The following is a 26,425-nucleotide window of genomic DNA, read 5'->3' as shown; positions in this document are numbered from 1 at the left end:
CAGGTGTCAGGGACAGTGATTGCGACGTTTATTTCCTTTACAGTTTTCTATTCCTATTATTGTTTCTTTTGCTTGTACATCTACTGCCAATAATAATGAAGTCTGGCATAAGAAATTGGGTCATCCTAATTCTGTTGGCTTGGCTCATCTTATGAAACATTGTTTTTTGGGCAATAAAGATTCCTTTTCTTCTTCTCCTGTATCTTTTGATTGTGCTACTTGTCGTCTTGGTAAAAGTAAAACTTCACCTTTTCCTGCGCATGGTATTCGTGCTTCTAATTGCTTTGAGATTGTGCATACTGATGTTTAGGGTGTGAGTCCTGTTATTTCTTATGGTCAGTATTGTTATTTTGTGATGTTTATTGATGATTATAGTCAAATCATTTGGATATATTTTCTCGGCTCTAAAACTGACGTGTTTTCTGTCTTTCAAATATTTGTTGCGTTTGTCGAGACACAATTCAGTACTTGTATCAAAACTTTGCCCTCTGACTCAGAGGGGGAGTACATGTCTCATTCTTTTCATACTTTTCTTCAGCAAAAGGGGATCATTTCCTAGCATTTTTGTCCTTATACCCCTCAACAAAATGGAGTCGCTGAGCGTAAGAATCGTCATCTCTTAGATGTCCTTCATACTTTGTTGATTGATTCTTCTGGACCTTTTAAGTTCTGGGTAGAAGCTTTTTCTACTGCTGTCTATCTGATCAATTGTTTGCCTACTGCCACTCTAAGTTATGATTCTCCCCATTTTCGATTATTTGGCATATCTCCTAAGTATCAATCCTTTCATACTTTTGGGTGTGTTTGTTTTGTTCATCTACCACCTGTTGAGTGTCACAAGCTTGCTGCCTAGTCTGTCACGTGTGCCTTTAGGGGATATAGTCCTTCTCAAAAAGGATTTGTTTGTTATGATGCTCATGCAAACAAATTCCAAATCTCCCAGAATGTGATTTTCTTCGAAAATAAATATTTCTTTCAGTCTCAGGTTATTTCTGATACTCCTATTACTCTTCTTCCCGCTTTTGATGACATGTCTTCTTCTATAGAGCGATTTAAGCTAGGTGTGGTGTATCATCAACGTTGTCCTCCTTCTTCAACCCCCCTCCCACACACTGATCCTTCATTTGATTATGCGGTTCCTCGACACTCCACTCGAGTAAGACATCCACCGGATAGGAATGGTTTTCCTCATACCTCACTTACTGCCACTCTCGACACTGTTTTTGTTCCTCACTCATATACCCAGGCAGGCACCCAAGCATGTTGGCAGCAGGCCGTGCAAGATGAAATCCAAGCTCTTCAAGATAATCACACTTTGGATGTTGTGACTTGTCCCTCTGGTGTCAAACCTATTGGTTGTAAATGGGTGTACTCAGTCAAATATCGGTCTTATGGGTCACTGGATAGATATAAGGCCCGTCTCGTGGCTCTTGGGAACCGAAAAGAGTATGGTATTGATTATGAAGAGACCTTTGCACCTGTTGCCAAAATGACTATTGTGCGGATTATCTTGGCACTTGCTGCGTCGCAGGGGTGGTCTCTCTGGCAGATGGATGTGAAGAATGCTTTTCTACATGGGGATTTGAAGGAAGAAATCTATATGTCTCCACCTCCCGGCATGTTTGCTACACCTTCCTTAGAGGTTTATCGGCTACGCCGATCCTTGTATGGACTGAAACAGGCTTCGCGTGCATGGTTTAATAAATTTCGCTCTACCTTGCTTGCTTTTCATTTTACTCAGAGTCAGTTTGATTCCTCTCTCTTTTTTCCAGACTTCTGGAGGAATCGTATTGCTTCTGGTATATGTTGATGACATTGTAATTACTGGCTCTGATACTGAATTAATTAAGCAATTACAACATCTCAAGGTCTCGTTTCACATGAAAGATCTTGGTCTCCTGCAGTACTTTCTTGGCCTTGAGGTGCAGCTTGCTCCGACTGGTATGTTGTTACACCAGCACAAATACACGCAGGAAGTGATTTCATTAGCTGGTCTCCATTTGGGTAATTCTGTTCTTACTCCCTTGGAGGTAAATCTTAAGCTTCGTCAAGAGGAAGGTGAGTTTCTATCAGATCCATCCTTGTATTGGCAGCTTATTGGGAGTTTGAACTACTTAATGATTACTTGTCCTGATATTTCTTTTGCTGTGCAGCAAGTCAGTCAATTTATGCAGGCTCCCTGACATCTTCATTTAGCTGCTGTTCACCGCATTATCCGATATCTGAAGGGCACCTCTACATGCGGGTTATTCTTTCCTAAGGAATCTTCCTTACAGTTGGTGGGGTATAGTGATGCTGATTGGGCTGGATGTGTGGATACTCGTCGCTTTGTTACTGGCTGGTGCATGTTCTTAGGCAATGCACTCATTTCTTGGAAGAGTAAGAAGCAAGACAGAGTTTCCAAGTCCTCCACTGAGTCTGAGTATCGTGCTGTCTTCCGCATGCTCTGAGATCACATGGCTTCGTGGGTTATTGGGTGAACTTGGTTTTCCTCAGCTTCATTGCACTCCTCTTCATCCTGATAATACCAGTGCTATTCAGATCGCCGCTAATCCTGTCTTTCATGAGCGTAAGAAACATATAGAATTTGATTGCCATTCCATACATGAATCCTTTGACAAACGAGTGATTACACTCTTCCTCACATTTCCACCGAACATCAAACTGCAGACATATTCACAAAGCTCTTTCTCAGCACCGGCATCAGTTCTTGGTTGACAAATTGATGCTTCTTGATTTACCAGCATCAGTTTGAGGGGGGATGTTAACGGAGATAATTCAGGCAATTAGGCTGTAGATAATGCTGAAAATATGGCAGCATTTAAGTGCTGAAAATCAGGCAACAACTATGTAAATCTCTTCTATATAATGAAAGCAGACCTGATGGAAAGGGCATTCAGACCAAAATTAACAATATTTTGTAACAGAAATAGAAATGATATGCTGGAAACATCTTTTCTGTGGAAAAATTAGTTTTCAGGAGTGAAGATAAGGCTTTCCTGACACTAATTGAAGAGATGACTAGTTTTCTTCAAGCTTCGGGGTATAATATCCATTTACCTAAATGTAATCTTAGATAAGAGAAACTCCAGGTACTATTTCTGCCAAAATAAATGAGGGGCAAGGGAAAAATATAAAAGCAATATGGAGGTGCATCTAGCAGAAAACAACCAATTCCTGGAGTACTGTGTTATGGTAGTAGATGAAAATTTTCAAGGAATATGTATTTTTTATAATGTAAATATTTTTTATGTTGCAGTCTGGTTTCATATGCTTTGGTTTCATATCTTTACTGTTATTGCTTGTCCAATTTATGTTACAGTATCTTTGGCTTCATATGATTCTATGGAATTTGTTTTCTCTTGCATGTGCCCAGGATTGGCAGTAGCAGCTGATGAAAATTTTAAGACATTTGAAGCTGCATACCCTTACGTTGTTCGGAAGCTACTTACTGATAATTCTGTTGAGTCAAGGAGAATTCTACATTCGGTATAAATGGCTTACAAACTTTAAAGACTGTAATTTACTAGGTTGCAGATATTGTTTTCATGTGGTTTTGACTTAGTAGTAAAGTGCTTGGTTAGTCTAGGAGGAATAAGGCGGTTTGGAAACATGGAGTTATTCATCTGGCCCAGCTAAAGGGAATATGAATATAATCGTCTATTTGACAGGACTTAGCCTAGACAAATATCTCAAAACATCCCTCCTGATGGCCTGATGGATTATTTTTCCTTTGGATGGCAGAATTTTTTGGCCTAATGCTTGGATGTAAATGACTTCATGTGTAACATTTCTAGCAGTCTTATACTAATATGTGATTATTCTTGAACCTAATCGTTGACACACACACACACACACACACACACACACACATATTATTATTTTACTTCAATTTTCTTCTTTTCTTTGTGCTATCCAGGCAGTTTTAAACAAAAGGAAGGAATTCCAGTGGCAAAGGCTTGCTTTATTCTTAAGAGTGGGTGCAACAAAGTATGTAATATGATTTCTGATTTCTTACTCATTAGCATGCAGCTAATGCTTTTTTGCTCCATATATTTTAGCACATCTAAGTTCTGATGTCGTGGTCTTTAGTTTACTCACTCCCTTTATTTTCTAACTTATTATTATTATTATTATTTTAAATATTTTTGTTTGGGCCAATATAATATGAAACTGAAGGCTAGTGGAAGGATTATCCCTATATATCATATGCTTCTTGTGAATTTTAATACTCTTGGAACTAGCTGTGTTTATTGATAGAGCAAAAGATACTGACCTCTCCTGAGGTTTGGCAAAAAGACACGCCAAAAATCCCACGGATCTCCCTTGACATTTGATTTTTAGGACACTTATCTCTCTTCTTAGGCTTGTTTTTTTTGCCAAAACTAAGGACAGACCCGGAATGTTTTAGCCAAACCTCAAGGGAGGTCTGCATTTTTTTGCCAAAGCTCAAGAGATTTGTGGAATTTTTGAAATCTTTGAGATGTCTGCATTTTTCCCCCAAACCTTAGGGAAAGTTAGTGCCTTTTCCTTTATTATTGATATTATTAACCATGCATACGTGAATGTTCATGCGCCTAAGCATATACAAGGAAATCAACTGCATTATGTGCTGGCTGTTGTTAGACTGAGTGAGTTAAAAGATATGGACCTGCTTTGCTGTTGTTACATTGTTGTCTTATCCCCCTTCCCCACCCCCACCCCAACACCCACCCCAAACTGCCCCTTCTAGTATCTTTAACCATATTGAATACACAGAGATTCGTACAGCACATAGGATTTCACCGCTAACCACGCTATCTTAGAGAGAAACCTGGGTCGAGTATCATCTGAAGGGTGATTTAGGCTTATGTGTATGCATGACACTCTCTTTGAGGTCAGGCCAACTCTGAAAAAAAATGGCTGCCTGAAGTATGCTCTGTGTGCTCTCTTTGGCCTTCCCTGCTTTGGTTTCCAGGTAATAAGCCAGGAAGCTGCTGTCTTGTCCCTGCCTTAATAAAAAGTCATACAATGTTTGGACACATAATAAAGGCTAGAAGGAATCACCTTCAGGGTTTCACTGGGCAGAGGGAACCGTCTGCCTGGGCCGCTTGGCCCAAATCTAATGGGCTCCATACTAGTTGTTTATACTATAATAGACATGCTTGGAAAATTCATGATTGTTTCCTATTTAGCTTTACTACAAGTGTACAGCTACTACTGTTGGCCATGTTGCAAGTATTCATGCTTGTCCATGTTGTCATCGCTATCGTCCAGTTTTTTAATCTAAATGTTTAAAATGGGCAAAACAAGTCTGGATTTATTTTAGCGTGAGTTTGTCTCACTACCCAAACATCTGATGATTTTTATATATCTTTTACCTTCTCTTGTATTTTTGTTAATTGCTTAATTGCTTCAATTTGTGTGCTACATATTTTATCGCCTAGTAGGCTTTATCCCAGGTTTTCTCAGTTCCAATTTTTGTTATCCTAGCATTCCACTAGCTTATGTAATCATCATATTAGCTAGAAGTCTACATTATAAATTTGTCATATTTTCACCAATTATTCTGTTTGATTAAGCATCCCCATTAGCATTTTTTGTTATTAAAATTTCCACCTTAAGAATCACAATTTTCGGATAATATACAAGAAACTAAATTCATATTACCTATATATTTCCTTTGTTAGACGTTCATGTTGGGTACATATGACTAAACATGGGCATCAGTAGATACGTAAATTTTGTCTGGGATGGGTGCTTCATGCTTGTTAAATTGTTCCTGCTCTCTTGCTTTATGTTGACATCGAGTAATATGTTCTTTTTAATTTTTGCATACAGTAAAGGCTTGCACCAGATGATGCTATCAAATAATAAAATTTCCTTAGAATCCTCTCCCAATGGAGCCAGTGGTGTTCTTGATGTTACAAACTTAATTTTGAGAATCTTGCCATCCAAAGATGGCGCTGTACTGAGAAGACTCTTAATGACTGCAGTGAGTTCCTTTAAATCAGATTCATCAACTGTAATAACAACTGCCACCATCATTGCCATCCAGTATCTTATGGACAATGGTGTCGTGGTTGGTGATCTCATGGTTTTTCCATCAGAAAAAAGTCAAGAGGGAGCAATTACCAAGTCACGACCATTTAGGCAGTAGCTTATATGGTTGGTTTATCTGTTTTTTGATATGGGATATTGGCTTTGAGCCATTTGGTATCCTTGTTACAAGTATTGTTACTGGGAAAACCTCAAGGCCCTTCTTGTTTGTTGAATTATATTACTTCCGCATCTTTTGGATGCCTAGACCTATCTGAGGGCAAATGATCTTGTCCTGTACTATGTATGCAGAGGACGCCTGTTGTCTATGGTCATGTGAATGGTCGATGCAGGGTAAATTGCAAAGGCAATTTACCTTTCATCCTTTGAATCCTTTTGTGCGCTAACTAACTTTTTTTTTTTAATAACCAGGATGGAACTTCGTTGGTCAAATCATTTGTTTCCAAGGAGGGGATTTTCTTCCGCCAACAGATTTGCAAGGTTATTGCTGATGGAATATACCAGTGGGCGATTGAAACTCTTAGATGGGCCATTACCACAATTCGGTATGAGTCCCAGCTTAGATTGGTGAAAGGCCCCTACATCAGAGAGATGGGTTCTTCATCTGCCATTTATGCATATCGTTCCATTCTAAGAGATCGACGGCTTAAAGTGGTTTTCCTCAAGTTATTTGGCTCTGCAAGGAGATACCCATTATTGATGCTGAGGTTCTGTTGGACTTCTTTTGTTATGTTTGTGGCAGCTTCAGCTTTGGCTTGTCGCCGCATTTTTTCCTCCATGCATGAAGCCTTCGTAGGTCCAGTATCTTTTGCCCCAAAGCAATTTGTGTTCAGTGGATGACATACATTTTGAGTGGACCATCCCAGACACGCCCAGAGTGCTGCTGTTTTATTTTCTCTGTGGCGTAGATAAATTCCTGGCATTTCCTGTACAGTGAATTTTTGGAAACCAAAGATGAGGCTCGCGGCTAATGCCCAGAAATAAAGCTGTTTTGATTTGTGTTCTTGGCTGCTGTGGCTCAATACGACCTCAGGGATGTGTATTAATGTGCCTTTGTATATAAAACTAACCCATGGATTTTTGGTCGGCTCCCATCTTCGCTTGCCGACATTATTTGTATTGGCAAAGAGTAGTCAATTTTGGTACCGCTCTTACCTTGGCCATTTGCAGAGGATGCAAGGGCAGCGCATTGCATACTGTCAAAACTATAAATGTACACATGTGGTGACATCACTATGCGTGGTTACAGTCATCATGCTTTTGACAAATGCTGTCTGTAGTACATGTTCTATCATACTTCATGGTGTGGTATATAAGAGCTTACTTATGGAGTATAGAAATATGTATTTGGATAACTGGGTTGCTTAGGGGTTGGAAGTTGACCATACAATTGATGAATATATTTTCTTCTATAGTAATGCAACCAGCAGACTTACAGTTGCTCATGAAGAATATTATTTGTTTCTCTCTCTCTCTCTCTCTCTCTCTCTCTCAGTTGCATTATACTAGGCTTGCAGCTTCTGCTGAGGACAATATGCAAAATCCATTTCATTCGAAACATCTGCCTTCTCTCAAGTGCAGATGCAAATTTGTTTCTCTTGTGGTGTGCAATTACTGATGTTATTTTGCGATGTTTTGTTGGTTTGCTTGAAAAAACAGCTTCATCTTGTGATAAAGCTGCCAATTGGTGGGCGTGACCTTGGAATCATCGAAGTCACAAATTGGCTTTACCACTTGAGTAGGTCCAATTGGACTTGAAAACATTAGTTATACTAAAATTATCATTATATCTATCTATAAACAATATAGAATTTATGTTTTTTTATTCTTTATTAAGTAAAAAATTAATAAATTTCAACAAAACATGAAATTAATATCAATAGTAATAAAAGTTTTGGGTCATAATTTTATTATAATGGATGGTTAAAATCCATCTTGGTGTGTTTGCCAATTTATCAGCATGTCACTCTTCTCACCCTAAAACTCCCTTGCCAAAAAGAAGACAATGACAACATACCAAAAAAAAAAAAAAGGGTTTTCCATGATGATCGGACTTGGATATCAAGCTAATTAAATCAGATTAAAGGGGTTGACATTTTCGAGCGAATGGGTGAGATATGAATTCTCCCTCAAACATGCGCATTTTGGCAATACTCTCCAATTTCCGGAAAGGGCTGCTAATGCCAATGCCGCGGCCACGGCCGCGGCCGCTGCCGCCTGTGCCTGCGGCTCCGGATGGGTGGAGTTTGACGTCCATACGTGGAACCCACGTGCCAGAGGTGACTCTAAAAAGCAGAAAACAAAAAGATAAAAAAAGACACTATGATCTTCGTTTTGTCTCTATAAAATACAAAAATATTTGGGCAAATTTTGTGTCGCTAAATGGATGGCACCAGCGGGAGCTTTTGCGCGGATGGAGAAAATCGTTTGTTCCCTTTTCAACTTCCTAGACTAATAATGTGCTCATTTTACGTTTCTTTGTAAGTAACCTAATGGTTTGATTATAGCAGCATGGTTTCAAATCTTAATATATCATCCCATTCTTAAATGGATTCAAACAACAAATTCAAATTTACTTTAAAAATCCATTTTCATCTTACCTTTTAGGCAAATCATGAATTTGAAAATTTGTGAAATTTGGATATAAATTTTATGTATTTATAATTCTAATTCAATTCCAAATTGAACATTATCTAAGTAAATAAATGTATGTTCATGTGCAAATAAATTCATTGGTGCATCTTATATCTTTAAGGAATTGTATGCATGAAATAAATGATTCCTTCATGATCCGCTTCTTAATTTATTTACATAGTATAAAATTACAAATGCATGTACAATAGAATAATGAAATATAGAAATTTGTAAATTACCTTATACAAAACAAACACATATAGTTTATCCTTTGATATATTATCTTGAAGTGACATATTTTTCATGATAGTTTTTTTTTAAAAAAAAATTACATCATATACTTGTTATATCTTGAAACTTTTATACTAAAGTTTGAAAATTAATTTTTTTAAAAAATTATAAAATGGGAGATGGGTTTATATAATATATATACATTGAATGGTTAAAATATTTTTTCTCTCATTAGAATTTTTATTTGTTGGGTAGATTTTATTAAATGAGATAGAAGAAAGTTAATTTAAGAACTTTACACAAAAGACCCTTCAATATATGTCATGCGGGAGAAATATTTTATGCAATGTAACCTCCTTCTTATTAGTATATTTTGTGGGGACACTCTTAAATAGCATTGCTCATGCTTCATAAAATAAAAATAATTCTCACTTGGATCTATCCACCCAATTCAAATCCATCCCACATCAGTCCAGGTCAAATGACATCCAACCGCAAAGAAGCCACAGCTCAAAATCCGACTATAGAATACGTTATAGATTATAGATATCCAAGTACCCGGATCCGATCCGGCAGGGTTGATACCGAATCAAGCGTTTATTGAGATTTGCTCGTTAGCAGCTATACATGTGACCTGTCTCTCCGCAAAATCCCCTCCCGAAAGTCAAGTCCTCAGCACCCCCAAGTGTTACTCAGATCACCGGATTTCATACTCCCTAATCCACGGCCACCAGTGCCCGCCTCCCGTCATGAGTTCTCCGGCGCTTTCAGGAGTATTCTCTCTCTCTCTCTCTCTCTCTCTCTCTCTCTCTCTCTGTACGCTCTTTGAATCGGATCTGCGAATTTTACTGGTGTTTCTCTTTCTCTCTCTCTGTCGCTCTGCGGGCTGATACTGATATCTTCCAATAATAATTTTTACCCAAATGTTGTTTGGTTATCATTTCTTAGTTGGTTTTCTTGCTTTGGGAAAAGCTAGAATGCCATTGATTTGAGCTCTTGGTAGTAAGATAAGTACTTACAAAATGCGAATTGAAGTTGCCTCAATTGGTCAGAATTTGGGGTTTCTTTTTTCGGTTTGAATAATATATTACTACGGATCTGTATTACTATATCACAAATGCGACAAAATTGTTTGCATCTCTCTCCAGTTAGGGGTTTAAAATTGATATATGGCATTAAATTGTAGGGCCTCTTTTCTGGATTTACACGGCTATGCAAGGGCCTCGCTGTGATACTTGTCAGCGGGCACATAGTGGTGCAGATTTTCCCTTCAGCTGTTACGTATCTTGCACTTATCCCTGCCAGGTAATCTTTGTTCGCCGAGTTAAATTTAATGCTCTTTGCCAATTACTTATAACTTATTCTCATATATGATTTGTTACAACAAATCACGAATGAATTGATGGTACAAAACACTACCACATCATTTCAGGTTTCACGTTTATTCTGTAGGGAAATTACCACAAAATTCCCAAAAACTTGTGAGAAAAAAAATAGAGAAAAACACACGCCAAAAGACAGAGAAATAAAATAGAGAAAAACACACGCCAAAAGACAAATAATCATGCGCACAAGATAATATTTACGTGGTTCGGAAATTTTTGCTTACGTCCATAGAGTTGTAGGAATTTCCCTATTATCAGGGAAAAATACAGAGTGCGGCCGTACAGTTTGTCCTCTCTCTCTGAAATTGCATCAAAAAACCCTAATCGCCAAAACAATGGTTTCTATATATATCTTGCGCATAGGATTCACAATAGGCTACAAAACAGACCAAAAAATTTTTCCTGGGGGTACGGCTTGGGCCAATTGGCCCAAGCCTTGGCTCCATGGACTAAGCCTCAATAAAAAATATTCCATTAAAAAACCATGTGACATCATTTCGAGTTGGGTCATCATCTGGATCAAACACAATTAGGCTCCACAGAGCCCAACACATTCCACACTTGATTTCCCTTATATTTTCTTCAAAATTGAAAAAATGTGAATATTTTATGCGTCATTTTCTTTCAAAGACAATTGTTGGAGCTAAAAGAAGAAGAACTAGTCAAGGAACGCATCAACCTGCACAGTGGGTCAATGATTTTCTTTTACAATCTTCAAATGTGTAGTCCCTAGCTGATGGTTATGAGGGGCAGTTTTGGGCTGGTAGCAGGCATAGAGTCTCAAGTGAACTATGAATTATTGAAGGGAAAATATTTGTGGAGTTGGCTTTTAGTAATTTGGGATTAGGCTTCCTGTAGATCAGAATGATTTTCCTTTCATTTGAATGGCGGCCACTTATTTTCTTCCCTCCACTTTGATTCATTTTCTGTGTTGACTTCCATTCTTCACAACTGTCCAGCCATGTTACTAGAAAATGCTAACACCCTAGCAAACCATGTATTGGTGCTAACATCCCAAAATGTGGTACATTTTTGTTCCAGAATGCTAAATCTATCGATCCAAAGTCTTTATTCAATTTTTTTCACATAAATAACTTATATTAAGTCTGTTTCTATCATTTTTAATCAATTACACAATAGAAAATCTCCTCTGCCCTTAGAAACACCTCAACTTTTCTGAAATATACAAGTGCCATTACACTTCTTTCACCTATCTATCTATTTATGTGTACCGCTAGTGTTTGATATTTTAGAGCATGTATCATACCGTGATCCCGTTCCTCAAGCTAGAATGTTCCACGTTCTAGGTAACACTTTGTCCAACTGTCTAACTGAAATATTAACTGCTTCAGACTAAATTTAAAAAAAAAAACATTTAGATGTGACATGAGTGATGCTGTGTCAAACTGTCACTTTTTGTGCAATTGATGTAAATTAATCATTGTTATGCAAACCAGGAATGGGTGTGGGTGCAGCAGAGCAAAGAAATGAAGAAGAATTGAATGTTAGAAGTGTCGAAGGGGTATCTATCATATGAAAATTTTGAAAAAAAATGTGTAAAGCTATAAATTATAATTTAATAGAATATTTACAAACAAGTTTACCTAAAACATAAACTAAGACAATTACATAAAAGTCTGCATTTTCATGCAACAATACCTAAAAAGTTACTAAACCACATTATAAGTCGATCCCTAACTAATCCAAAATAATGAACTCTTATGCCTACAAGGCTACAAGGCTGCAACTGTCATAAGTATTTTGAGGTTTAGAATGACGACAGCCAGGTTTTATCAGGAGGGAATGTGATTCTATGATGATTGGAGCAAAGTTGTGTGAAGGCACCGAACCACTGAATGAAGGTCCCAAGTAGGAGGTCTCTTAGCATAGAAGATCTTGTAACTAAAAACATATTACTTGGAGCAAGATTGGAGCTTTGATTAGATTTCTGTACTACCTTCAAGCAGTGTAATTAGCAAAATCATGTAGTTACAATTATAATTGTCACTTCCTTGAGTTTATATATTGTGGAAAATATATTTTTGGTTTATTTCTTTGACTGTTTGTAGGTCTTTGATAGTTTTTCCTGTTTAATTGTTTTCTTCTTTGCCGTTTGAATTCAAACTTTGTACAATGGCTGAACAATCATCCATGATTTATCATTAAAAAAAAAAATCTGCTTTAGTTGTGAATGCATTTATTTTTCTCTGCTATTATGAATAAGCCATCACTGAGTGTTTGAATGGTGATGTTTTCAGAATGTGAATACCAGTTTTCTTGTATTAAGGACCCCTTAAAACTGACATATCCAGGAAATATAAGAAAATGCCATAAACAATAGAGGAATGACAGTTAAAGGGTTTGATTGGATTGGAAGCTTGTGTTATTTCCCAAGTGTAGTTTTTTGTTTTTATTTTGAGGGGAAGAAACATACTTTTTTAATTGTCTGTTATTGTACTGTATAGTCGGCCTTCTAATAATTGCACAATGTCTTTAAAAAAAAAAAGAAAAAAGCAGCAGCAGAAGAAGAAGAAGAAGAAGAAGAAGAAGAAGAAGAAGAAAAAGAAAAGTTACATTCTTTTAAAGATTGTATTGCTAGTTGGACATGGTCTTTTGAAGATATTTGAGAAATTACCAAGGAAAATGTGATTATGAACTGGTAAAAAATATAAATTGTGCAACCATTCTCTATTCCTTTCAGCTCCCACCTTGGGATAAGGGAAGATAATAAATGATTATCAAGCATGGTTCTTCAGATTTGCAAACTTCTATAGCTCAAAATTTTCATTCTTCTCTCAAATCTATTGTGTAGGACAATTCCTTTTGCTTGGAACCTCATAACGGCTGGTTATGTTGAACAATCAGTTTATGGGGTATTCATCTCTTTCACTTCAAACAATGCTACTTTATTTTAGTGTTATTATATCACCTAAGTGTTTTAGTTCTCTTTATGAAGTTATTCTGATAGTCACATTCTTTTCAGGTGGTCATCAGCACACTTGGTCTACTCTTTGTTGGGAAGCTCCTTGAACCGATCTGGGGTTCTAGAGAGTTCTTGAAGTTCATATTTGTAGTTAACTTTCTAACGTCTGTTTGCGTTTTCATTACTGCTATTGCCTTGTACTATATAACAAGGCAGGAAATTTACCTGTGAGTACTGCACGTTCAATAGTATCCTAGAAATATATGCTTTTATTTTTCTTATAATTTGGTGACCCCCCCCCCCCCCCCCACCAAAAAAAAAAAAATGTAAAATTTAACCATCATTTTTTTCCCTGAAAAATCTAAATTTAATTTAAATGTGGATCTCACAAATTTTTATTTTAGCATGGTGTACTGCCATTATCCATCCTTACTACCTAGTTTCTATTCGTTGTTCTGTATCCATCCTTCATTATTTCTGACTTTCATTTAAAACTGTTTTTTGGTAGTTATATGCCTCTTTCTGGCTTCCACGGGGTCCTTTCAGGTTTTTTGGTTGGAGTGAAGCAAATCATACCTGATCAAGAGCTATCTCTATTTTCGTTATTGAGAATTAAGGCAAAGGTATGAATTGCTAGAGTATATGTGCTTGTTTATTTTTCAGGCATTTCAGATACCTTTTTTTAAACTTTGTGCTTGTTTCATCATGTCTAACACTTTTCTTTGGTGCCATTTCTGTTGCTGTGTAGTGGTTGCCATCTCTCATGCTATTGTTGTCAATTGCGATAAGCTTTTTTACCACAGAGTCAGCAGCATATCTTCCAATTTTAATATTTGGCACATATATCAGCTGGATTTATCTCAGATTCCTACAGAGAAAACCAGAAACAAAGATCAGGGGTGATCCTAGTGATGAGTTCGCTTTCTCTACCTTCTTCCCTGAATTTTTAAGGTAATTTCATGTTTACTAGTTTTGTCCTCATAATAATTACTCTTTTCAACAGCTATGATTAAACTGTCTGCACATGTTTTCGTGACACTTCCTGCTGATTTTGACATGCAGACCAGTTATTGATCCCATTGCATCAGTATTTGCTCGGATGTTTTGTGGAAGATCTGAAACCTCTGGTGAGGCTGCAGGTTATACCCTAGGAGGTGCCCCATTGCCTGGCTCTGACCCTATTGAAGCATCACGGAGGAGGTAATTTTCCTGGTTTGGTGCTTCTGTAGAATATAGTTCATATTGCATGTGAATATATTACGGAAATTATTGCATGCATTGGATAGGTTGTTACAAAAATCAGGGATCATCTTCCTCATCTATTGTCCTGACTATAGGCTTGATGTAGTCCAATGGTAGCTATATTGTACAAAATGAAAACTTCTGATATTTTCTGTATATGTGGTCTAATAATTTTATCCAAGTGTTTTTTGTTGTTTTCTTTTCAAATGCTAAGAAAAATAGCAAAATGTTGTTAACATTTTCATTTGTTCCCTTGTGTTTTATTGTGTGTCTGCCAGCCTGCATTTTTTGTTTTGTTTATTTTTTTTTTGAATTGTTGCATATTTCTTCTGAAAACTAACCAATTTTTTATATCTTGTTCACCTGTTTTTCAGTTCCAATTTTATTTTTGTACGAACATCTGCCTTTTAGTATCTTCTCGACCTCGTTTTTCAAATGATATTTGTCGAGCATGATCCATCTGTGTAGTGGGGTTCTCACAAGTTAAAGGCAGTAAAAGTTGTCATTTGTGAGCCTTGTAGACAGCACAAGCAGATGATGCTTCTTGAAATTTTAAACAAGGGAACTCAACCATGGGACAATGCAAATAGGAACCTATGTGCTTGTTTCAACTATCATGTGAAACTCACTGGAGTAATTTTCTTTCACAGAAACATAAATTTGGACTGTCAAGACTCTGGTATTTAAGATAGATGTGGTGAAAATTTGGGTAGTGGCCTTCAGATCTTTCCTCAATCGTAGGTTGGTAGGTTATGGAGCTGTATAGAAGGGTAGCTTTCCCCAGAGCTCTGGCCCTTCAAAAACAGTACCCGCACTTGGATACAGGGAATTGTCAGACTTTGTAAGATAGATGTGCTGAAAATTTGGGTAGCGGCCTTTAGTTCTTTCCTCAATCCTGAGTTAGTAGGTTCCAGAGCTCTATAGAAGGGTAGCTTTCCCCAGAACTGTGGCCCTTCAAAAACAATAGCCGCACTTGGATACAGGGAATTGATAGGCTTTGTTCCCCCTCCCCCAATTGATGTGAATATTATGTATGCACAGTTATTTTACTCTTGAAAAGGAATGCTATTAATTTTGACATTAAGCAGTAGGCTTACAGTCAAAACTTGCTCCCAAAAGTGCATCACTACATACTACATAACAGAGTTGTTTATGTGTGGCCAAAAATTGAGTATTGTTTACCCTTTATTGTGAAAATATATATTAAGAAGGATGACAGACACTACATAACAAGTAAGTGTTGCTGGAAATTCTTCTATCATGGTAGACATGCATGCTGTGGATTTGGTTTTAGGCTTTAGTTTTGATGGTGGTTGTAACAATTAGTGTTTTAAGTATCAGAATCATGTTCTTATACCATATGGAATAATTGGGTAAAATGGAAGACTAACCACAATGATAGGTCTCTCCCTTTATTTATAAATTGAGTATTGTTTTCCCTTTATTGTGAGAAAATATATTAAGTTTAATACACTGATCAGACGTCTTTCAAATAAAAGAGAGAGAGAGAGGCATTATATTTTTGTGACCTCACACCTGCTTTACTTTTTCTCTGGATTGTAGGGAAAGAGGCGCTCGAGCCCTGGAAGAAAGGTTGGCAGCTGAGAGATCTGCTGGAGGGAGTGCTGAAGAGCCGCAAAGAGATCCAGTGGAGAATGTCTAAAAGTTTTAGAAACAACACTATCAAGTGTGTGCGCGCTTTAGGACTTACTACAAGAGAGGCTGTGCAGTATATGGAGATCATTCCTTTTTGGACAATTTTTTCGTACATTTTCTTTGGAATATTATCTTCACGATACAAAAAAAATACAACATTTTTGTGCTGCATTTCAAGATATATATAGAAAAAAGTTTCGGCATGGTGGTTGCCTTCGCTATCTACCACCCGATCAGATCAGCTTGATTCATTTGCTGTGTCGAAATGAATTGTGTGCCATAAGAACACGGTTTGAAAATTGTTTCTATTTGTGCAACAATTTAGCCAGCTTAGTGGTCGCTGGAATCCAATTTATAGGTTTGGCGAATATGCATGCAAGAAAATTATCCTTTCCATCCCTAGTGAGAAGAGAATTTGGCCGAGGTAAGCTTGGAGAAGAGAACTTTCCATCGCGCGTTCTGGTGTGAAGCCCTTTATTTAGATGTGGGTACATATCCACCTTATGATTAGCTGATGTCTTTAGTAACAGAAGTCCAGAGCAGCGTAATTGAATGAAAACCACATGAACAGAAGAAAATGGAAATAAACATACTAAAATTTGAACTCTTAACCTTAATGGAAAATCAAAAACCAAGTGTAGTTTGTATTAGTGATTGTGCGAGTGTTTGTATGATTTAATTAGGTAAAATAATTGCACCAAATTCTGACATTCTCAATGGACAATGCCAGATCCCACTTTTAAATATGATCATTATTTAAAGCACATTGCAATTTGAGTTTTAAATCGAATATTAGATGACTCCACAGGGCGGCGGAGCACAGTATATATATCTCACAGAGCACTTGAATTTAGTGGCATTAGGGGCCCGAGATTTAAGATAGATAATGATGTACAATTCTTTATAAATTCTTAAAATAGATGAGAAATTAATAACTATTCTTAAATTTTACCATTTTTATTCCATTCTTATTATTAGTTAGATAGAATAACATAAAAAGATTTTTTTTCCTAAATTATTATTTTCCAATAATAATTTTTATTACACTAATATTCATAAGAAATTGATATTCCCTTATCCAAATGTAACCAAAGTTTCCAAACCATCTTTTTGAAAAATTACACAAAGGAACTGAGCCTCCATGTGTTTGTATAGTTGTATTTTAAATGTTAAAACCTGTGATAAATTGACCAACATTAATATATTAGACATATAAAGAAGGTTTAATATATCTGGAATTTAAAAAATAGATACACAGACACATGGAGAATCCAGATGAACAGATTTCCTGTATAATTTGGGTTGCAACTCAGACATTATAATTTAATGTGGTGTTTAAAAATAAGTAAATGCAGTTCAATTTATGGGCTCCGGATTTTAAAATATGAAACATCTTGTCTCCCTTCAGTTCATCATCTGCTAGCTCAGTGCTTGAGCAGCAGATTATCCCAAGAAATCAGTTTTCCTAGCCCAAAGGAAAAAAAAAAAAAGAAAAATGAATGGACGAAAAATAAAAGCAAGAAAATAAGAAACTAAACCCGGGACGGTTCCAACCAGAAACACCAAATCAATATGACATACTAAGAAATCATACCTTCCTCCCCCTTTTCCATCTGTCTTGATTTACTCCCTTTCTAAGCAACCTAGCTAGCTTGGTAGCTACATGCGATTTTGCAAATCCCATCTCTCTCTCTCTCTCTCTCTCTCTCTCTCTCTCTCTCTCAAATCAGCCAGATGATGCGGGCCAATCCCAACCAGATACATGGTTTCTTTCCCAACTTAGATTTCACCTAGCACCCACTTAATATCATACATATCATCCACTTAATTCCCCACCTCACTATAAATTAAACCCTCACTGCCTCTTCCCAACACACCCATCCTATCTTGATCACCACTATTACTACTACTGCTCTTACCCACTACCCGCTACTGAATTGAAATTTGTAAAATCAAACCCAGCCGCCCACAAATTACAACAAAATGAAGAACCTTCTCATCTCCTCCTCGCCACTCCCAGCGGCACTGGTCACAATCATTACATGCCTAACCCTCCTCCTCCATCACTCACAGGCCTCCTCTCTGGCAACCTCCACCTCCTCCAAAACCAACATCGTAGAAATCTTACAAAAAGCAGGCCACTTCGGCAGCCTGCTCCGGCTGCTCAAGGCCACCCAAATGGACACCAGAATTAACTCCGAGGTCAGAAAATCGAACCAGGGGCTCACCATCTTCGCTCCCTCCGACGCCGGCTTCTCCGGCCTCAAGAGCGGCACCCTCAACACCCTCTCCAACGAGCAGCAAGTGCAGCTTGTACAGTTCCACGTCCTCACCTCCTACCTCTCCCCCTCCCAGTTCCAGACCGCCACCAACCCCCTCCACACCCAGGCCGGCAGCAGCGACGACGGCCAGTTCCCCCTCAACATCACCACCGACGGCGGCCAGGTTAACGTCACCTCCGGCGTTGTCAACACCACCGTCGCCAACACCGTCTTCAACGACGGCCACCTCGCCGTCTACCAGGTCGACCAGGTCCTCCTCCCCCAGGTCATCTTCGCCCCCGCCCCGCCCGCCCCCGCCCCCGCTCCAGCCAAGCACAAGAAGAAGGCCAAGGCGTCTCCCCCGCCGGCGGCGCTTCTCGCCGCTCCCCCGCCGGAGAGTGCCAGTAGTACTACTCCGGCGGTTTCGTCCGACAAGCCTTCGGCTGACGCTTCGGGCGCAGAAGCGGGTTTAGTACTGGTGCGGCGTTCGCTGGTTGGGGTTTGGGGTGCGGCGGTTGTCGTAGTTGCAGCGTTTTGGTTGTGATGAAGATCGGATTGTCGGAGCGATAAGCGGTGATCATGGATCGGAATGTTTTTTGAAGCTGAAAAATTAATGGGATTGCGAGGGATAATGCTGCAGAAGCAGCACTGGAATTGTGTTTCAATTCATCTTTTTGTTCGATCTTGTGTGCTTTCTTCAAGATGCTTTTTAATTTGGCCATGTACCAAATGTGTTGAAAGTTTTTTTCTTTATTGTTTTTTCTTAATAAAAATCAAGATATTTTGATGTGCATGCCATTATAATCGACTTTTTCATGAAAATATGATTACCAGTTTGGCTAGTAAAGCATATTAATTCTTTTATCGGATTGAATTTCTTTCACTAAAATAATTTATTCAGTTTATGATTATATAAGATTTGAAATCATATGAAATATATATACATTTTCATCATTAAATAATTTAGAAATTAATAATGCAAAAAAATTATTAATTTATAATAGAAGATAAATAAACAATTACTACTATTCCTAAATTTTACAATATCTAAAATGTTTATTTCTACCATTTTCTAGATGAGATATCAAACTTTTGAATTAGTAATTTTTTTTCTAAATTATACATCTTGTTTCATGATCATAATCTTTATAAATAGATACTGTGCGAATCAAACACAACTTAAGTGAATAAAATGATACTCCTTGCACCTAATTAAGTCTTGTTAAATTTACTTCAAATAAAATTTTCAATGTTGTCTTCGTAATAAATATTTAGAACTAAACACAAGTCTCAAAATATCTAAACCATAAAAGGAAAGTTCTTTCGTGTAAAATTTTAAATTCATCAATCACAAAATACCATGTTAGCATGTTCTATACAAGTGAAAGATATGTTTTATGTACCGCCTCAATAATGTTGGTCTCACATCAATTTTTCTCTATTATTATGAACTCTTAGTTTTCAAACTTTAATCTTGTCTTTATTAGTTTTTGAATTTTTAGAAAAATTATATGATACCATAACCCATTTGTACTACTTTGTGCTTTGGAATTAACAACTCCAAAAGTTCAAGTTCCAACCTTTTATTAATTTGTTGTTGAGAATTTTACTTGTCAATTTGTTTTATATGGGAAAGTTTGAGTGGATAATAGGTTCTTATATGCATGATCCGGTCTAAGAGCTAATAAAGCTAAGGGTTTGTTTAGTATCATTGCTATTTTTTATTTTTTATTTTTTATTTTTTTTATTTCTAGTTTTGCACATAAAAAAATAAATTATAAAAATGTGTTTGTTTATGTTGTCAATTTTTTGTTTTTGTTATCGATTTTCATATATTTTGCGAAAATTTTAAAAATGATTTTTTTTTTTTTTTTTTTTTTCAGTTGTTTTGTCAAACTTTTACATTGCCAGATACTTTTTAATATCTAGAAATATTTCTTTTTGATTAAATCATTTATTTTATACACTTTGAAATTAAAACTAAAATAAAATGATTCTATAACTTTAAATATAATTAAATAAAACTATACATAAATTTTAATAATAAAAAAGTCAATTACAAAATATTTTTACTATTTTTCAATTGTCATGTCCAATAAAAATTTTATTGTAAAATAAATAAATTTTAAAAGTATAACTATAGGAACCCGAATCAAGAAAAGAAAAAGAAAAGAAAAGAAAAAGAGAAAGAAAAATAAAAGAAGAAAAAAGGTTTGACACATGACCAAACCGTCGATGGTTTCAGGGAGCTCAAGAAAACCGTTGACGATTTTAAACTATCGAGAGTTTCTATGTATGATCACGGGAAATATGGTTTGGTAAGTGATTAAACCGTCAACAGTTTCAAGAAAACCATCGATGGTTTTTTGCGGGGCTGAGGCTTATAAGTTAGAATCTAATTATAGTTTTTTATTCTAACTCACATTTTCTCTCTCCTAGGGTTTTCTTTCTCCACCCTGACGTGTCTCTCTCTCTCTTAAGCTTCTCTAGGTCTCTCTCTCTCTCTCTCTCTCTCTCTCTCTCTCTCTCTCTGTGGTTCTCTCTCCCTTCTCGTTTCTTGGCTAGGTTAAGAAACTAGGTTTTTCCTCCGAACATTGTAGACATTTTCAGGAATAGGAAAGGAAATTAGATTATGTCAGTTATTTTCGAAATGTGAACCCGATTAAATGGAAGTATATGATTACATGAATACTATATATGGTTTTTTGAATGAATCGAGTATATGAAAATGTCGATTTTGGTTATTATACGTATTTGAGGAAAACTAAAGTGAGTAGGGTAATCATCTTTTTTTTCCCTATAAATCATGTATTTGAGTTAAGTTAAACCCTAGAGATGGTTATATCTTTGTTTCAGCAAAGTATATTTTTCTCGGGCAGTCTATGATATTATGATGTATCACTCAGATCGCGTGACATGAGAATGTTAATTATTATTGTATAATTAAACCCGATGTTTTTATGGTATTACACAGTGAAAGATATGATTTTATACTGATCTCAGAAAATGTTAAGAATAATGTGGATCTATGATATGCCGGTTTTATACCGAGAGTTATGATATGACGATTTTATACTAATTTATGAAAATGACAGGTTCTATACAAAATTATGAATTATGAAAACGAGATCATGTTATTGTTTTTGCTATATAAATTATATATATGGTTTATGAACCCTGAGAGACTCGATACTATGGAAACTCGATACCGTAGCTAGAAAGAAAGACCAGTACGTGCAGCCACACTGTAGTAGAAGTGTAGGTAGTAGATAAACGATTTGACCTGCGAAGAGTTAAGGCACCTACCTGAGTCTAGACCAGGATGCGATAAGGTAAATCATTCCTACAGACGTACTTGCAGATGAATTATGTTGACTTAACTTGATGGTAGATTAGTCAAAGGTAAGTCTAGTCTTCGAACTGCACAACCTGATCATGGGGGTTTATACATGATGTTATATGATGTTACATGATAATCCAATCAGGAGGGTTCTCTATGCATATATGTTAGTTATGAAAAATGGGTTATAATGAGTCGAAAGTATGTTACCAGAGAAATGTGTATTTTCAGTTATATAGGTGTGAGTATAGTTTTTAAATACTATTTCACCTACAGTTAAATATATAAATGTATTATGATCACACTAAAATTCATGTTAGTCACACACTGATGATAACCTAATCCATCTTATTGAGAAGTGTCTCACCCCATTATCCAACTCATTTTTCAGGTCCTACAGGGAATCGAGCCTAGCGTGCTATGGGGCTGGGATTAGATTTGATTGTTATTGTAAGTGTTGTGAGACTCTAGATTTGTTATGTTTAGTTCATTATGTTATGTAATATATAACATCACATATGAGTATCTAGGTTGATTTTAGAACTCTTGTAAAGTGTTTGAGGTTTAATTATCTTCCGCTGCATGTTTATATTGAGTTTATGGACGGGGACACCCGAGATCCTTGTTTGGGTTTGGGGCGTTATAATTATGGTATCAGAGATATATGCATAGAATAATAGCATTCCGGGCCCACTGGGTTCGGGGCGCTACAATAACAATTAAGTAAAATACTTATACTAATTTTTATTTTTATTATAGATTTTTAAATGTGTATTATTATTATGTGATTTTATTATTTTTAATCATATTTTTTTATAATATTATTTGATTTAAAGACGAAAATTAGCATTTTTTAATAAATTTTTAATTTTTTTAGATTTATAAATATTAGCCAAATATGTTATTGGTTTCTAGCTTTTAATTTTAATTTTTAATTTTTGGTTTTTACGTTTTATTTTTGTTTCTATAATTTTTGACATAATATCGAAAGGTCCTAAGTTTTTGAGTCAAGTTGCTACTTAAACCATGTATATCAAGTTAGCGCAAGGACTTTTTCAATTTCCAATGCTAGCAAATGGTATCAAATCCTACAAGTAGCCATAGAGAGACGATGCACTAAACCAAAGCCATAATTCAAAAACATTTTAACTAGAGGCTTAAGAAATGTCGGCCCAAAAATTTATTATCCAATAACAAGAAGGGGCAAACAAAAGGTTGAGAAGGGAGAATTACTAAAAAAATATGAGGTACACCAGGAGCATATAATGTAATTAATATAGTTTCACCATATGTCAATATTTTAAATCAATTAGACAGTTATAAATATAAATATATATATATATATATATATATATATATATATTACTAACAGTGAAATCATATAGATTACAATTTGTTCATGTGTACGAGTTTGGTCTTCTTTTTTTTTTTAACCTGAACTTTTCTTTTTTAAAAGTAAAGCAGGGTCTAATGTGGCAATCAACTTTTCTAATTTTTAAAAATTAATTTTAACTTTTTTGAGAACTTTTAAAATGTACAAATTTGAAATTTTTAAAAGTTAAAAGTTAACTTTTTCCTCCTACAAATTATTCTATTTCATCGTTATCTTTAATTTTCTATTAAAAAATATATCACAAAATCATCAAAGCATTAATCATATTCTCAAATATTTTTTTTCTTTCTAATAGCTTCTTTTTCACAAAAGGGTTAATATTTTTAAAATAATATTAGTAAATTCCTCTTCATCAACTCATTTGTAAAAATTCATTTAAAAAAAATCATAGAGTTCAATTTAGCCCTAATAATTTCTCAACTCACTAGGCTCATAAACTTGCTTGCGTCAAACTTTCTAATTTTAGCTTAAATCTATATATTTTTCAATTATTATTAATTAATGTGAAATACAGATTATCGTTTTTTATATATAGAAATTGTTGACTTTGATCAATAATTTTTTTTTTCTCTAATTCATAGGAAATGATACAAGGCATGTCTCCTTCTACGTGTTCGTATGTCTATTTATTAAAATTTAAATATATTGAAAATAAGTTCATTTCTTTATATGTCAGATACTAATAAATATAAAACCAATTTATCACATGTTTAACATATAAAAGACTGACACAAAAATCTTTCATATTTCATTGGATGGTACCAAACTAATAGAAGTTTGTCCAATTGAGAGTTAGCCTTTGTGAGCAATTGAACCCAAAAAACAAAATGAGTCCCAATGAGGATATTTTATATATGGGGCTTGTCCGGGTCTATTTACTTATATTTTAAATATTAAATATGTGTTAAATTGGTTTTATATTAATTAATATAAAATATATGAAAAGGAGAATTTATTTTTAATATGTTTAAAATTTAGGAGATTGGAGGATAGGCACCGGAGAGACAAATGCCGTACATAATTTCAAATGCCGTATATAATTTCTCTCTCCTTGTATTGTGAAATGGCGGCAGCTAGGTGCCAATTAATCATTGGGATGGAGGGGGGAAGGCAGTTTTCATGGTTAGATGTATCCATCATAATTTGGATATGCAAACATGCATAGTGATGGAGAGGGCAGCACTTCTGTGGTTAGGCTGTCACGTAAAAAGCTATAGATGGATTAATTATCATTTATCAACCTCCTCCACAATTATATATTTCATCTTTCTGATAGAGACGAGAGAGAGAGAGAGAGATCTACTTTTTCTTATAGCTCTTTCATAATCTCCAAATCATAGGTGGTGGGGCAACTGCATTTATCCCATCAAGCTAAAGGTTAACGTTTTCGTTTTCAACTCAACAAGGTAATATGTATTGAAAAGTACAGCAACATGACAAGGATTTCTCTCCTCTTCTTCTTCTTCTCCTCCTCCCTCCCTCTCTTTTTTTTTTTTTCTTCTTTGGATCTTGTGATTTTGTTCTCCCTCTGCATGCCTTCCCTCCCCTGCTAAGTAACCAAAACCACAAGCGGTATTAATCCCATTTCTTTCACTCTCAGTAGCACACATCAAGTAGAGAACAGATGCCTCATTGGGATCTCTCATCTCACCCTCCCAACTCACTTCTCTCTCTAGGCTCACTACCCCCACTCCACATATACCTCCTCTATAAAACCCCTAAACCCCTTTACCCTCTCAAGCACACCAAACCAAATCAACTCCAACAAAATCACCACAATACAAAAACCCAACCCCAACACAATCCCGAGGCCAGAGATGGAAAACCACCTCCACTCTTCACTCTCAATCGTACTGCTAACCCTCCTCCATTTCCTTTGCACCTTCCCAACTTTCTCTCACTCCCAGCTGCTCGTTCCATCCATCTCCCCAGTTTCACCCCCACCCGCGTCTCCAACACCCCCTTCTTTCTCACCCCTTCCCTTGCCTCCTTCTCCTCCTTCTCCGGTACCTCTTTCTCCCGCGCCTCCTTCTCCGGCTCCTCTCTCTCCGATCCCTCCTTCTTTTTCTCCTCTGCCCCTCGTACCCATTTCTCCCACGCCTCAGTCTCTGTCTCCCCTGTCTCCCGCACCCACCGCTCCGGCCATTAACGTCACCGCAATCCTCGACAGACCCGGCAGGTTCACCTCCCTCATCCGATTGCTCAAAACCACTCAAGTCGACGACCGTATCTCCACTCTACTCACCGAGTCCAAACAGGGTCTTACCCTGTTCGCCCCCACAGACAACGCCTTCTCCAAGCTAAAATCGGGCACTCTGAACGCACTCTCCGTTCAGCAGCAAGTTCAGGTGGTTCTCTTCCATCTCCTCACTTCTTTCTATCCCGTTTCGCAGTTCCAATCTGCAAGTAACCCACTTCGCACCATGGCCGGAGACAACGGCAGCGGCGATTACCCTCTCAACGTGACCACTTCTGGCAATCTGGTCAACCTCACCTCTGGGCTCGTGAATGCCAAAGTTGGGAAGACCCTGTACAGCGATGGGCAGCTGGCGGTGTACGAGGTGGACCAGGTGCTCCTTCCGCCGCGAATCTTTGCTGCTTCACCGCCTGCTCTGGCGCCATCCAAACCCAAGACGGCGGCGAACGGTGCTTCCAGTTCATCCGATAGCAGTGACAGTGACAGTGGCAGCGGCAGCAGCAGCGGCAGCGGCAGTGTGGCTGAATACTCTGCTGCTCGGGGGCTGGTGTGGCGTACTTCGGCGGCGGCGGCGGTTTGGTCGGGAGGAGCTCTGCTTGCGACAGTTGCTTTGTTATAAGGGAAACGATAATTTTTTTGAGGTTGGGCTTTTGATGCACCGGCAGTCCAGCACTGGTGGTGTAGGATTTCATGGAGGATTATGAATCCGATAGCCATGAATTCGGGTTGGGATTATGCGGCAAATGCACTGTCTTCATTTTCATATCATTGTTTTTTCTGGTGTGTTCTATGAGTTGTGAAATATTTGGTGATATTTTCCTCTGTTTCTGCTTTTTTGCTTGGACCTTTTTCTTTGAGAGTGAAGGCCGCCAAGCGTTGACAATTTATGTGCCAAAACCAAACTTCAGTTATTTTTTAATCAGAAAAAGCAATAATTTACAGGTATATGTTGCCATGTTGGGAAGGGGAGGCATGGAGGTGATGGGCTAACACAGTATGTCTCAAGATAAATCTTTTCTTAATTCAATTTATGCAAGTAGAATAATTAATTTTAGAGCAAAAGAAAAAAATAAAAATAATTAATTATGAGAGACACCCCAAGTAATAATCAGCTACCAGCAACA

General features: G+C 36.8%; 3 protein-coding genes and 1 pseudogene across 5 annotated transcripts in view; all 4 read left to right on the top strand.

Moving 5' to 3' along the window:
• The window catches only part of LOC131165632 (uncharacterized), a 55,727-nt gene extending 48,223 nt beyond the window's left edge, over positions 1-7,504 (top strand). Inside the window, exons 13-16 of one of the 3 annotated variants that reach the window (XM_058123578.1) lie at positions 3,377-3,489; positions 3,920-3,990; positions 5,821-5,974; positions 6,451-7,504. In XM_058123578.1, coding sequence (XP_057979561.1) covers positions 3,377-3,489; positions 3,920-3,990; positions 5,821-5,974; positions 6,451-6,879 — 767 coding nt within the window. In that variant the 3' untranslated portion in view covers positions 6,880-7,504. Of the gene's footprint in view, positions 1-3,376; positions 3,490-3,919; positions 3,991-5,820; positions 5,975-6,450 lie in introns of those variants that run through there. The other 2 variants (XM_058123579.1, XM_058123581.1) reach the window with 2 other exon arrangements.
• Positions 7,505-9,344: 1,840 nt separating this feature from the next.
• Positions 9,345-16,361, top strand: LOC131165631 (rhomboid-like protein 19). The gene is made up of 8 exons (XM_058123577.1): positions 9,345-9,677; positions 10,091-10,209; positions 13,102-13,162; positions 13,273-13,439; positions 13,721-13,835; positions 13,961-14,163; positions 14,275-14,412; positions 16,018-16,361. The coding sequence occupies exons 1-8, from the start codon at positions 9,654-9,656 to the stop codon at positions 16,115-16,117; spliced, it is 927 nt and encodes a 308-aa protein (XP_057979560.1). The 5' UTR covers positions 9,345-9,653; the 3' UTR covers positions 16,118-16,361.
• Positions 16,362-18,004: 1,643 nt separating this feature from the next.
• On the top strand, positions 18,005-18,915 carry LOC131166522 (fasciclin-like arabinogalactan protein 12). The gene has a single exon (XM_058125116.1). It carries the CDS (start codon positions 18,094-18,096, stop codon positions 18,913-18,915), a length of 822 nt encoding a protein of 273 aa, XP_057981099.1. The 5' UTR covers positions 18,005-18,093.
• A 5,252-nt stretch (positions 18,916-24,167) lies between these two features.
• Positions 24,168-25,920, top strand: LOC131166521 (fasciclin-like arabinogalactan protein 11; annotated as a pseudogene).
• Positions 25,921-26,425: the final 505 nt, after the last annotated feature.

The sequence above is a fragment of the Malania oleifera genome, chromosome 10 (genome assembly GCF_029873635.1).
Source record: "Malania oleifera isolate guangnan ecotype guangnan chromosome 10, ASM2987363v1, whole genome shotgun sequence".
NCBI classification, from domain to species: Eukaryota; Viridiplantae; Streptophyta; class Magnoliopsida; order Santalales; family Ximeniaceae; genus Malania; species Malania oleifera.
This window is presented reverse-complemented; position numbering and strand designations above follow the sequence as displayed.